At 36.2% G+C, this 13,731-nt stretch overlaps 1 protein-coding gene across 4 annotated transcripts; it reads left to right on the top strand.

Annotated features, from left to right (window-relative positions):
• Positions 1 to 4,082: 4,082 nt before the first annotated feature.
• LOC104089283 (uncharacterized) lies at positions 4,083 to 13,046 on the top strand. Of its 4 annotated transcripts, none has more exons than XM_009594132.4 (10): positions 4,083 to 4,233; positions 5,964 to 6,331; positions 6,988 to 7,146; positions 8,205 to 8,285; positions 10,529 to 10,621; positions 10,889 to 10,981; positions 11,060 to 11,203; positions 12,241 to 12,348; positions 12,453 to 12,504; positions 12,575 to 13,046. In XM_009594132.4, exons 2-10 carry the CDS (start codon positions 5,996 to 5,998, stop codon positions 12,604 to 12,606), a joined length of 1,098 nt encoding a protein of 365 aa, XP_009592427.1. In that variant the 5' UTR covers positions 4,083 to 4,233; positions 5,964 to 5,995; the 3' UTR covers positions 12,607 to 13,046. The 4 variants fall into 4 exon arrangements, with proteins under 4 accessions (XP_009592427.1, XP_009592430.1, XP_009592429.1 ...); XM_018768512.3 differs by having other exon boundaries at positions 4,113 to 4,233; positions 6,040 to 6,331; XM_009594135.4 differs by lacking the exon at positions 6,988 to 7,146.
• Positions 13,047 to 13,731: the final 685 nt, after the last annotated feature.

Raw genomic sequence — 13,731 nt, 5'->3', positions numbered from 1 at the left:
TTAATTGAAAACTAGTTAAAGTTAGTTACCAATGAATTTGGGAAGAAACTCGTCTTCAAAATTCGCCTCTATAGAGTTTAGGGTTGAAAAATGGTGTAAAATGAGCTAAGTCCTGACTTTCCCATATTTTACCCTACTGCAGATATTGCAATTACGAATTCTTTTTCGCAATCGCGATGTTTGCAAAAGAGAACCACTGATCGCAAATGCGATCAGTGTCATAGCCCAACTGTAGTCGCAAATACAACATATACCTTGCATTTGCGAAGTCCCTAGCCATCGCAACTACGAAGCTGTCACAAATTCCTAGTCATCGTAAAAGCGACAACAGGGTCGTAAAATAAGGACCATCCCTAGATCTCAAATGCGATGAATACTTCGCAAATGTGAAGTCTCGGCCCCCAGTTCCCCTTCGCATTTGCGAGCCTGACATAGAAAATGTGAGGATCGCAATTGTGATCAGGTCCTCGTAAATGCGAGGACTACAGCTTTCACACCGGTAATGAATGTTCATCAGACTTTCCAATATCAACTAAAACCCATCCGAAATTTACTCGAGCCTCTCGGACTCCAATCCGAACATTCACACAATTGTATTATTATCATGTAAACTCGCTCGCTAACTCAAATTATCAAAATAATATCAAATATCAAGAATGGATCATCAAAACTCAAGATTTTTAACTTGAAACTCAACTGTTGGCAATTTTCACATAATGCGCCGAAACGCACTCGGGTCACCCGCGACTCCAACCAAACATGAGTACAACTCCAAAAATATCATACAAACCTACCAGAATCATCAAAATACCGATCCAGAGTCGTTTACTAAAAATATTGATCGTGGTCAACCCAAACCTCATTTTAAGTCAAAAATCGCATTTTTCAAAACTTTACACATAAACTATCCGAAAATCGATAGGCCTACGCACGCAAGTCATATATTATCAAATAAAGATATGAGAGGTCTCGAAATACAGAAAAGGTGCTAGTACTCAAAATGACATATCGAGTCGTCACAAAACAATAATTTTAATGCATGAAAGGGAAGGGTGACTTTGAGGCCTGCAGATAGATAGGTTGCACTACCTCGAGTCTCCCTGACATAACTACAAATCTAATCTCAGCTTTGTTGGTACCAACACCTGGATCTACACAAGAAATGATCAAAAGCTCATACTGGTACACCGAGTCAACATATAAACATGATATGCATCACAGAGAATTATTATAAATTCCAACTATATGAGACTATAATGTCTATGAATGAATAAGACTCGCGCCATCAACCATAACACTTATCTCGCATGGATAACTATCATGCCATAACACTTATCCCACACGGACAACTCATGTGCCTCTTCCTCATTCCATATAAGAGTCTCCATATGCACAATATATGCATATACATCATAAATATTATAAATAATGTGTATGAATGTGAAAAATATACATACAGAGATGTATACATGTGAATAGCATGACTACGCCTAAAACATGTAGGACATGATGTCAAAATAGCCACTTACGATCAACAAGGCACCAAAAACCTAAATATGGTTTCTAGCATGATTAAGAGAATGCATGTAGTCATACAAGAGAAGTAACATGTCATAAATAATATATGATGTCAATCCAAGGCATAAAATAGCCTAAACTCCCCTTCAGAATCTCCTTCTCCCGAACTCTAGGTCTCAATATATGTGAAAATGAGCAAAATCCCAAGTTATGCCCTTAAATACCCCTCATCAGGAATTTAATGAATCGTGATCGCGACTGGCCTCACGCGATCACTATTAAAAATGGATCTTAATCCTACATGATCACGACGCACTCCCACGCGATCGCGAAGACCATTTAATCAAGCCATCTCCTTTACTTTACACGATCGCGACCTTACCCCATGCAATAGCGAAACACTGGCTTCAACAATTGCATGATAGCAGATAACCTCATTCGAGCGTGAAGAACAAGGTCCCCCAGTCATATTACTCTACACGATCGCGAGCCTCTAGCTCCGCGATCCCGAAGCACTACACTAGCAACACCAAATTATCAACTTTCAAAAATGCTCTGGGTGGTCCAAAACTGACCCGAGCCCTCTTGGACCCCGCCCAAATATTTCAACAGTCTATAAACACTATAAGGACCTATCAAAGGTCTCAAAATAGATACGAAAAATATTGCATATAAGAATCAAAGGCCAAACGACATATTGAACTTTTTTAAGTTCATAAGCTTCTATACTTCCAACCAAGTGTCCAATTCATACCTAAACATCTCTAATTTCTACTAAACTTTGCACACAAGTTCAATTCAGATACACAAACCTATCCACAGTTCCAAGATACTAATCGGAGTCCGATAGCATAAAGTCAACTATTGCTAAACTTATGAACTCCAAAATCCTTCAAAATGCCATCTTTCGACAAATGGTGTCGAATCCACCTAGGAACCTACAAAACCAAATTCGAACATATGTCTAAGTCTAAAATCATCATACGAACCTATAGAAACCTTCAAATCCCGATTCCGAGGTCATTTACTCAACAGTCAAATCTTGGTCAATTCTTACAACTTAAGACTTTTAAAATAAAACTAAGTGTTCCAACTCACTCCTGAAGCCCACAAAAACCAAATCGTCCATCCCTGCAAGTCTCATAAATTAAATGAACCTACGAAAAGAATGAAATTAAAAAAATATGGTTCTAATACTCAAAACGACCGGTTAGGTCATTAAATATATCTAGGTATTTAACCTTATATATTCATGATCTGAATCGTATTGGACAACTTCATTATACTTGGGTTCATCGTCACTTTTCATGAGCAGAGGGGTTCAATGATGATATGTTCATGACCTAGGCCGTGTTGGAAAGTGGTAGATTCCTGTGATACAGATGGATTACTTGATCAAGTGTCAATCACTAGCTTGCACTTTATCGTTTTGGTTAAATTTTGTTACCAAAAAATATTGATAATTTATTTAATGATCATTGGAAAAGGAAAAATACAGTCTAATTCTACAGTAAAAATAGTAATGATATCTAAATTAAAAAAAATTAGAAGTAATTAAGTCAATCTAAAAGCCATAATAATTAACTATTATTTTTGGTAAAGTAGTGTGAGAGGGAGGTAATGGTGCAATCTCTATTTCCTTATTTCCTGGAAAGTTTAGATAGGAGGTAATAATTACTAAACTAGGGCATCGAGGATTAGTAAGAGAGGTACGGAGGATTAGAGAAAAAGTAATAGAGGTGTGATATGGGGCATGGTGTTCCATTAAAGGTATGTTCTGGAGAAGGATGTGGCAGTGAAGGACAGGCGCAAGGGGCTTGAGGATGAGTAGGAGAGGTTAGAGGAGCTAGAGGAGTAGAGTTATGATCCTGGATAAGCTATTCTTGATTTGTATGCTTTAGAGAAGAAGGTGGAAGCGGAGGAGAAAAGAATAAAGGGGCTTACAGAAGGGTGACCTAACTAATTTGATTTGCCCCGATAAACAAATAAATAAATATAATTTACCAAATAATTTAGAAAAATGAGCCTAGTCAGCTACAAGTATAGTAAACAAAAATATTTCAAGTGTCAAATTCACAAGGAGCAATTGGTAATCTCTGGAAGGTTTTTACCCATCACAACCTAAAATCAAATTAATCAAGAGTGATTGATTAAGTAATTAACTAATAATTTATTATTTGAAATATAATTAATATTCAAAATTAATGCCTATTAATTAACTCATTACTCCACCTAAGTTCCATCTCTCGAGTTAAAATAACAAATTAAATTGGTAAAACCTCTCTCGATTACTTAATCACTTAATTCACAATCAAATCACATTGATTAAATAATAAATTTCAAGATTCATCACAAAAACAATTGTATTGATCAATCAATAACCTGCACAAAATTAAAATAGAGGATGTTTTCTTGTTTAAAAGGAATAAACAAAAATGAAACATAAACATAGAAGTCAACTCGAACCGGACCTGTTGAACGGAAAAAACACAACAACCGGACCGGAACCAAATTCGAAAAACCCTACCGGGTTAACCCGCAAAACCCACTTACAACAGTACTACTGGTGAAAGTAAAAAACTCTATCACCCCACCCACGCCTAACCACCCACCCTCTAACCCACCCCTATACCCCAACCCCCTTCTCTCACGCTCCCTACGAGGGTATTCTTCATGCCCCAAGAAGATTGGTGCAGTTTCATCCTCCAATTGATGGTATGTTTGTATTTATTAGCTAAACACATCTATTTTGCTGACCCCATTTTGATTAGGGTTCTAATTTCGTTTATCAATTTTTACTTGTCAATGTATGTGAACCCATTTAAAGTTTTCTCTTAATCTTTTCAATTTGATGGAAAGATTGGAAATTTCACGATTAGAACTATTCTATGGCTTCCTTTCTCTTACTTCCTTTATTCGATGTGGCTATTCATCTAGTTGCGTATATAAAGAAGAGTTTCTTCATTCAAGGAAAGGTTCCCCGTTCATACTCTCGTAACTCAAGCTGGATAACTTTCAACCAGATCAAAGGAAAATCCTTGGTGTTTTGAGAGTTAAAATGTGGGGAAGGGTAGTTTTCCAATGATGAAATGACTCGAAGTTTGGATTTTGGGAGCAGAGGGAAGAGGCCTCCATTAAGCTCTGTTGTGTTTTTTTTTTTGGGTTTTATCTTAAAGGTTTAAAATAAAAAATAAAAAGTTCTTTATGTTTTGAAAAGGGAAAGAACTAGAATATAATATAAAGAAGAATGAAAAGGAAGCTTATTTTTTCTTTTTTCTTTTTTATAAAATCAAAAGGAAGTTCTCATATGTAATATACATATAGAAAAAGTATACCCACCAAAAATAGGGAGTGTTTCCCTTAAATAGGCCCTGTGAGGCACGAATGTATTAGTCGGGTTCCAGACGTAGATGGTCAAACAAAAAAAGTTGAACCATAAATAAATATAGTAGATGTGCCTTTTTTTTATTTTTTTTTATAAGCTTAAATTTTTACCATTTAAAATTGATTAATTAAGATGTGTTTCACACATGATATAAACTAATTTTTTAAATATTTGTTCACTTAATTTTATACCCATGTAACTATAGTAGTATTATGGACTACAAGTTCAAAACCATAAAAAGTGAAAGAACATTAACATTTGAAATAAGCTAATAAGAAAACAGAAAAGCATTTTCTAATTGGAATTTGTAGGCCTTCTACGTTTTCAAAGGAGAATTCGAGAAGGAGATAAAAGAAAAGGATTGACATAGAAATTTCTATATAAAAGGTATTCCTTTTTCTTCAATTTCACTCTAACTTTTATTTTGATTTCAAAAACTGTTCCGAGTTTCACCGTCCATCTTGGTCAAAGTACCCAAAATCGATTAACCATATCCACTACGGATCCCACACCCACACTCATATCGTGTTGACACGGGTGCGGCACCGAAAGTCAAGAGTCCGAGCAACTTAGAAATAAACTAAATTGTCTTAATTGTGAATAAGATTTCTTAGCTAAATTAACTAAACCTGTGTAAACACTTGGTGCAAGTTAATTTTTTTCCTAACCTTTTAACCTTGGTGAGCTGTGTGCTGAAATTTTCACTTGGTAACGTGTTTATAGAAGTGGAACACATAAAGATTTGGCTGAATAAATTGGTATTTTCTAGAAGGAAAGCTGGTATTACTAATCCACTGTAAAGTCTGCTTTTCAGTCTTTAAATTTGTTAGCTCCCCGAGGCCCGAGCATAGCCTACTTTTTTTGTGTATTGGAGCTAACTGTGCCTTTTTGTAATCCTTTGTGGATCTGTTAGCATCTTCTTGATGCCTTTATTGAAACTTTTTACTTCATCAAAAAAAAAAAAAAATCGGTGTTTTCTTTCTTCTGTTCTCTGCTCGCAAAATGAAAATGATTTTGAATGAAGAAAAATGACTTTGTTTTCTCTTTTTTCTTTTTCCAGAAACTGGTTGATTCTGAGTGAGGTCCTGTGTAATGAACGTCTTGTTTAATGCATGTTCCGTTGCAATATTAACAAGGACTAACAGTCGTGCTGTGAAGAGTTCAATTGGTGCATTTTCAGCTCTTTCATGGAAGACAGGTGTTGGACATAATGCAACTAGAAAAGTTGATTCCGACTTGCTTTTGAAGAGAATTTGCTTTCGCTGCTATTCATCTAAAAAGTCTAGTGGGGATAGTTCTAGCTCAGAGAAGTCTGATCCTACTCCAAAAATGAAGGAAGATAGAGATGGTTTCTTTGTTGTTAGGAAAGGAGATCTGGTTGGAGTCTACAAAAACTTGAGTGATTGCCAGACTCAAGTCGGATCCTCGGTAACCATTATTTTTCTCTTGTTTATTGACCTCTGAAACTAGTGCTTCTTTCTAATTTGATGAATAATATGCAATAGTAGTTTCTGTTCCAGAACCTTGTTTATCCATAATTAACCTGAATTTATTACCAAAACTTCAGCTAAGTGTGTTTGAATGACTTTGATAACAGTCTAGGAATTCCCTCATGAGTGTGACAATTAAACAATATATCTCCAGGTCATTCTTTTGTCTATTTACTATTGTAAACTAATGTGTTTCAAGCTTCAAAGAAATCACGAAAACATAGGTTAAGTGAGTTGAGTTTTATCCTTCTATTTGTGATTCGTTCTCCTTTTACTTCTAAGGCCCCTTCTCTCTCTGTTTCTCACTTTCTCCCTGCATCATCAGGATAGTTTACTCTTTTTTTTTCCACATTCTGGACACATGCTTTTTTGTATTGTTATCATCTTCGTGCCACTTTATCTGCATATCGTCAGATGTCATCCTTTTTGTTTTTGTTTTTGAGAAGTTGTCAACTGGCATCTTTGAGATCATATTGTATGGAGTGATTAAACTTTACAGCCGTTGCATGATGCTTCTGAGATTGTTCTCCCTGTGAAGATGTTCACTTGCAATGAGTTAATCAGTTGTTTTCTGCTGCTTGCTCTTCCTGGCAGATATGTGATCCCCCTGTGAGTGTCTATAAAGGCTATGCCATGCCTAAGGACACAGAGGAATATCTGCTCTCTTGTGGGCTTAAAAATGCTCTTTATTCTATCAGAGCTGCTGATCTGACTGAAGATCTCTTTGGGACTCTTATACCATGCCCTTTTCAGGTAAGCCAATTCCTGAGATCTATCATTTATTCTTAATGGTTTCGTATTCGTTTCACGATGTTTTCACCAAGGTGGGTGATAATTTTACCTTTCTTTCTACAAGTAGGTTCTTTCAATCAATCTGATCTATTGTGAGGTTGATGTGATAGATCTTAATGTGCAAGTTTCCTTGTCAGAACTACTTGATAGTTGATACTTGGAAATTTGAAGTTTCCTTTCCACTTGATTTGAATAATCATCACCGATCAAACAATCCCAATAAAAGGTGGAATTTTCATATGTTGGCCGCTGGAACTTCAAATATAGGCAAAAGCCATTAGCTAAAGAAACCCCGGAAATCTCATGTATTTATTGGTTTGATATCTGGAAATAAGACCATGATATGACTAGCTGATTTTGTATCATGTGTGTGAAGGGTTAGGACTAAAAATCGCGAAGTCCAACCGTGAAGAGTGGCTGGAAAAAACACTACTTTTGCCTTTGTGCTATATAAGGGATGAATTAGTACTGCATCCCCCAACTAAAGTTGAAAGTTTCTAAACTTTATACTGCAATCTCACTTCATCAACAAATGGTACTGCCAAAAAGGATAAAAAATCTGAGATTTTCATTACATTACCTTATGTGCGGTATACATATTTATTTGCTATTTTTTCTATGTTGTCAATATAATCCAGATTAAGAGATCTTCTCTAAATGCAGTTGACGCATTAATTGTAGGTTCGTACTCTACCCAAGTTAATTTCCTATATGATGTGCTTTATTAAAAAAAAGAAAGTTCCAATATGATGTGACAATCCTGTTTCATGTGGTAATTCAATAAACATTGGCAGAAAAGATCCTTACCTCTCTCTAATCCTCTATTTAATATTCTCGTTTTCTTTCTTTGTGTATATTTCTCTCGTCACTCTTTGGCAATAGTAATCATATGCTGGTCAGTCAGATGAGCTGCTTGTGATCATAAAGGGGTGCAATCGCCTGAAAATGACACATCTTTCCTCTTATTTTTTTATTTTTTGACTGGTCGTACTAATTTATTAGCATTTCATTCCTCGCAGCAACCTTCTTCTTCGAAAGGTGGGATGCCTGAACATATGCCAAAGAAGAGGTCACAGGAAGTAATGTGGTCAGAATATTCGGTAAGTTAAGGCCATATTATGTTAATCTGGGTAAAGTCTACCAGAATTTGCAGCAATTGCCTCTGTGATTTCTTCACTTCTTATTGTACACTGAGAGTTTAATTACTTTATTCCTGAAGTTATTTGGCTCCTTAGGAAGTCAGTGTACACACTTTCGTATGCGACCGAAGCATGCTCTTAGTGTTAGGAGTTTCCTTGCATTTTTTCTTTAAGAGGTCATAACTTATGGTTTCACAACCGCAGAAGAATGCTGTCACTAAATCAACTGGAAAGGCATTTTTTCTCTCATAAGTAGCACTTCCTTTTCAATTAAAAAATTTGTATGTTATTGTAAGTTATTCATTATTAAAGAATTGTTGATATCTTTTTGCTGTACCGGGGCCACCTTTTAATAGACAAGTGGTAATGTCATGTGGTGGAAAGACTCAAGCAAGTCAGCTCTAGTTATGAGCAAGATTTTCACAAATGGAGACTATTATAGTAGGGGTTAAATATTTTCTTTTTGGTGATATGTGGAGTCTGTTGGTTTCTTCTATTGACAAGAGGTTCTTTTTTATGAAGGTTGATAAGACATGTTTATTTCTTTATATTTCCATCCAGCAAACTAAGATTTGCAGGGCTTTGAGATGTTAGCAGGTCATACTTGCTTAGTTTGTCTGTATGTTTTTGCTGCTGGAGCTCTCCTTTTGTTGTCTAAGGAATTATAAATTGGACGATGCAAGATTAAGTTATATCACTGGAGACTCTGTAGTTCTGTGACCATATTCATAATGTAGCTATGGATCTTAAAATAACATTCCTAGATAATGGTTTCTTTACCCATTAAGAAAAAGTTCGTATGTTGAAACATCAGAAATGAATAAGACTACTGGCTCAATGACATTGATCACACCTGCGGGCAGAAGAAAGAAAATGCCTAGCGCCCCGGTCCCTCCAAAACCAATAGTTACTTGTACATGCGTCTTACACATAGCTATAGCATCCTTCTTCCTGTTAAGAAATTTTCTTTTCTCGAAGAAAGTTGATAAACTACACTTGAATTTATCTTGATTGTAACATTATTAGCTCTGCTTGACCTACCTTCTAGATCCGGATCCTTAATTTGAGTTTACTGGCAATGACTAAAAGATGCTACTTCACCATGTTTGTGCTTTGAGAAAGCAGGAAAAAATGGTAGAAACATCAAAAGGAACTGAAGTTCAAAGTTTAATTCTATTGCTGCTTCTTTTCTTTCTCTCGGGCTCAAAGGGCCTTCTCAAGAATATAGATGTTGTTCTGATATAATTAGTCCAATGTTTTTTGGGAAGAAAGTAAGGAGCTGTAGTGATCCTTGATCTTGGGATGGATGGTAGTTTATAATGACTTAGGTGGTTGATTGTTAGTAGAGATGGCAGTGGCGCGGGGCGGTTGCGGTGCGGGTTTTGCCTTAATCCGCAAAGGCTTCCACCCGCACCGCATAATCTGTTAACTTGTACTAACAGAGCTAGCTGTTTTCTTTATTTTAGGGCTAATTAAATCCAATCAAAAGCATTATTAGAAAGAAAGCAGATTTATTGTAATATATCATTTTAAGATGAGAGAATAAACACCGGATATAATGTGGTAAAGCCGTAAAGGAATAAGAAAGATTGATCGAAACTGCATGCTTAGCGGCTTAGGGGAAGAATTTTATAACCAGATTCTACAGAAAGATCAAATTACCCCAAAACCCGCAACCGCGTTGAGTTTAACAAAAAAATATTTCAACCCGCCCCGCACCCGCCCCGCATAAGCTGAAACCCTCACCACCCCGCATCCGCACCGCCCCATTGCCATCCCTAGTTGTTATTTTTCTTTAGTTAGAGGTGAGGATCACGGATTTAGCTAAAAGATTTGTATGTGCTTGTCACTCCATCAAAAGGAAAGCTTAGTATTTGGTATAGCCTGCATTAAGCATTGAACAAGAACGGTACTACATATTGGTTGATAAACAAAATCTTGAGTGGGTTGGGTTTTAACTGGACGTATTGCGACTTCTTTTTGTACATGAAGAAGTAGGTAGAGTCAATTGTTGGTTGATGTGTATTTGCAATATTCTTCTGTTAAAGTACACTATATTCTTCTAGCCACTTATAGAAAGGTGGTTTATATATATGTTTGGTTCAAAGTAGTACATTGATGATTAGTTGCTTTCTCTGCCCTGGATAGTTTGGCTTGACACTGTTCTGGAAACTATTTGTTTTTTTGGCCATGTTCGTTTGCAGGATGCTGTTGGACCAGCAGTTATTTCAAATGATTTCCTAAGAAAGCATGTCAAGTTAGATGATCATAAGGGTGACCAAGCTCTGTCATCGGGTGTGAGTGGCTGTTAAACGATGGCTAATTGTAAAACATAAATGCTTTCTGTACTTAAATTGACAGAGCAAAATTCTTTATCTAAAAATTTAAATAAGGGTAAATTTCATTTATACCTAATGGGCTGCCAAGTGCAAAAATCTTAATTTACTAAATTAATTGTGAAAACTAAATTCTTTGTGGCAAACTACCGGGTTGAGATTTTCTAAATTTTCTTGATGGTTTATGGTGTTGCGTGCAAAGAAGCTGATCATTGTTATTGTCAGCAGCGGTCATGTACTCTTGAATTTGATGGTGCTTCAAAAGGAAATCCTGGACTAGCTGGTGCAGGAGCGGTGCTACGAGCTGATGATGGCTGTTTTGTAATAATCACTGACTTTGGGATTTGTGTTTTCTTCCTTATTCTTCAAACTTATGATTTACGACCCTCCAAATAAAAGATCTGTAGGCTACGTGAAGGTTTAGGAGTAGCAACAAACAATGCTGCTGAATATCGAGGCATTATTTTGGGGTTGAAATATGCACTTAGCAAAGGGTTTACTAGTATTCGTGTTCAGGGTGACTCCAAACTTGTCTGTATGCAGGTTAGCTTTTCAGATATATTTAATATCATGTTTCTCCTTTTATATGCTTGATCTGACACTTGTCCTTTGTCATGCACTGCACTACTAAAACCTCTTACATTTCCATCTCTTAACATGGTATTGCATTTATTAGTTGGATCAATGAAATTCTCCTCTTCCTTTTTTTTTGGGGTGGGGTGGTGGGGGAGGGGGGTGGTGGTGGTGGTTTGATATTCTGGATCAATGGAATCCTTCTTTGCATGTTCAAAGGTCCAGCAGGTAGCATCTGAATATGCAGCTCCTGGCAATTTTTTATATTGCTTGTCCATTACTCCTTGAGGTCGTCAACAGTATTATGCCAGAGGGCCTTTTCTCAAGTTACTTCCGCTTAATGATTTTATTTTATTTTTATATGACAAGGCTTTTCCTTACCTCTGACATCAGTAATAATTGGACCTTCTGTGTTGGAGAAGAAAAAATAAAGTCTGTTAAAACTGATAATAATCAAGCCCCCTGTTAAACTTATGTTCTGTGTTAACTAGTGATAGACAATATGGGTTCAGAGCATTTTGAAGCAATGAGGAACCTTAACAAGTAATTTAGGTTGATTATTGCATCCTTTCGTGTCAAAGCCAATCGATGAATGACCTACATGGCAAACTGGGAGAGACCTAGAAGAGAGAGGCTCCTGCTACTGGGAAAAGATAAAGAGATAGCGAGGAAGAAGTGGGCAAAAAGTTGTCTTACCTGGAGGAAGAATTCTCTTGGCAGGGAACAAAATGAGCTTATATTCAAGATTCATCCCTGTATGATCCCTGTAAAATGTAGGATGAACTTTGCTCATCTTTTCATTGATGCTTTATTGTACCTCATACAGTTGATCTCGTTGAGATATTGTTTTCGCATGGTTGATTAACTTGGAAGCAGTAGCGATTATTACTTTGCAAAATAGTTGGTCCTAATTACTAGTTTACTCTTTGCAGTATGATTTGTTATTTCGTTTCTCTTCTTTAATCCCTTTGATATATGCATTCATTGAAGTGTGTTTTGCCAAACAGATACAGGGCCTATGGAAGGTTAAAAATCAAAACATCTCCACGCTGTATGAGCAGGCAAAACAACTGAAAGATAGGTTTCTTTCTTTCCGGATCATTCATGTCCTTCGGGTAATTCTGCAAATCATCTCTTTCTTCTCTCTGTTGGAGTTACCTAAGAGTGTTACCTTACTGGTTTTTGAAGATTTAACATATTGTGAACTTCCTTTTAATAGGAATCAAACTCCGATGCGGATGTTCAGGCTAACTTGGGTGTTGAACTTGCTGGTGAGAGTTTAGACTTTGTTGTATTTTGTGTGGTCATCGATGTTTTATCTAACTTTATCTGTTAATACAGAAGGTCAAATTCAGGAGGAGATAGAGAAATGACACAGGGGCACTACGAAATGGCTTTAAAGTCCATGGTAGAAAGTTGTAGTAACAGTACAGAGAAGGATTTCTACACGCTAACACTAAGTTTTCAGATTCTCGAAGGGTAAACATTGCCTATTTAGCCAGTGCTACTTTCAACCTTCAAGGAGTCTGCCTATGAAGCCACTGGATTACCCGTACAGTAATATCGTTCATTGTTTAATGCATCAATGTTATTGCAATTAGGAAGTATGTAAATGTAATTGGGGAGAAATCAACACCAAATGTTACTAATTGTTTACTTTGAAATATTGCTGATGAGAGCGCTCTATATCCCAGATATTCAACGAAGATCGACTGCAGAACAATCAATATTTTCATCTCTCATTCCTCACCTACTGCTGAGACACGTTAATTATTTGTGTCCCAATATCCCCATGTTGAATTCTTTTCTTCAATTCGATACGTTTGTGTTCTTCCTAATTAATGCATTTCATGGTTTTTTGTGCATCATCTGATCAATAGTAGCTTTTTGTTGATGCAGTTTATATGATTCTGGATTAAAATAAACTCTTGCTAAGAAATGCAATTGGTTGGAAATTCATCCATTATTTAATTTTGTTTAATTTCCCATTTTATCATAAGGTAGACTGCATACAGCTTCCCTGCCTCTTATGCTACGAGGATCCAAATTCCATACAATTCGATAAACATTGTACGTGATGAATACTCTAGAGCTACCTATTGCTTTGACAGATAACACGCTATGTCGACATTACTACTACTACAACTAAGTCTCAATTCTAAGCTATTTATTTTGCTCCGTCTAGGCCTGTTACATTCTAATTTTTGATAAATTAGGCTCTCTAATCCTAAATGTTTTCTACGTACATACTAATTACCCAACAAGAATAAACAGAAAATTTAGTACTTGTCATGAATACATTGAATTTGTGGATGTCCAACAACTCATACATGAACCATTTCGGACTGTATATAAATATGTTTATTATACTCATTTAACATATTGTAACCTTCAAGTAAATTGTACACTATATAGATGGTGATTCTGATTCTACAAAAGACATCAATAAGATAGATTTGAATACAACTTGATGGAAGAAAAATTTTATCTATATTTCT

The sequence above is a fragment of the Nicotiana tomentosiformis genome, chromosome 4, assembly GCF_000390325.3.
Source record: "Nicotiana tomentosiformis chromosome 4, ASM39032v3, whole genome shotgun sequence".
In the NCBI taxonomy this organism is placed as follows: Eukaryota; Viridiplantae; Streptophyta; class Magnoliopsida; order Solanales; family Solanaceae; genus Nicotiana; species Nicotiana tomentosiformis.
Note: the sequence above shows the minus strand (reverse complement) of the source record. Positions and strands in the feature narration are given on the sequence as shown.

Excerpts from the sequence above, each read along its gene's own strand:
- LOC104089283 (XM_009594132.4), top strand. The coding sequence starts at position 5,996 with ATGAACGTCTTGTTTAATGCATGTTCCGTTGCAATATTAACAAGGACT. Across the intron at positions 10,982-11,059 it reads GAGCTGATGATGGCTGTTTT|ATCTGTAGGCTACGTGAAGG; the intron begins GTAATAATCACT and ends TCCAAATAAAAG. Across the intron at positions 11,204-12,240 it reads CCAAACTTGTCTGTATGCAG|ATACAGGGCCTATGGAAGGT; the intron begins GTTAGCTTTTCA and ends TTTGCCAAACAG.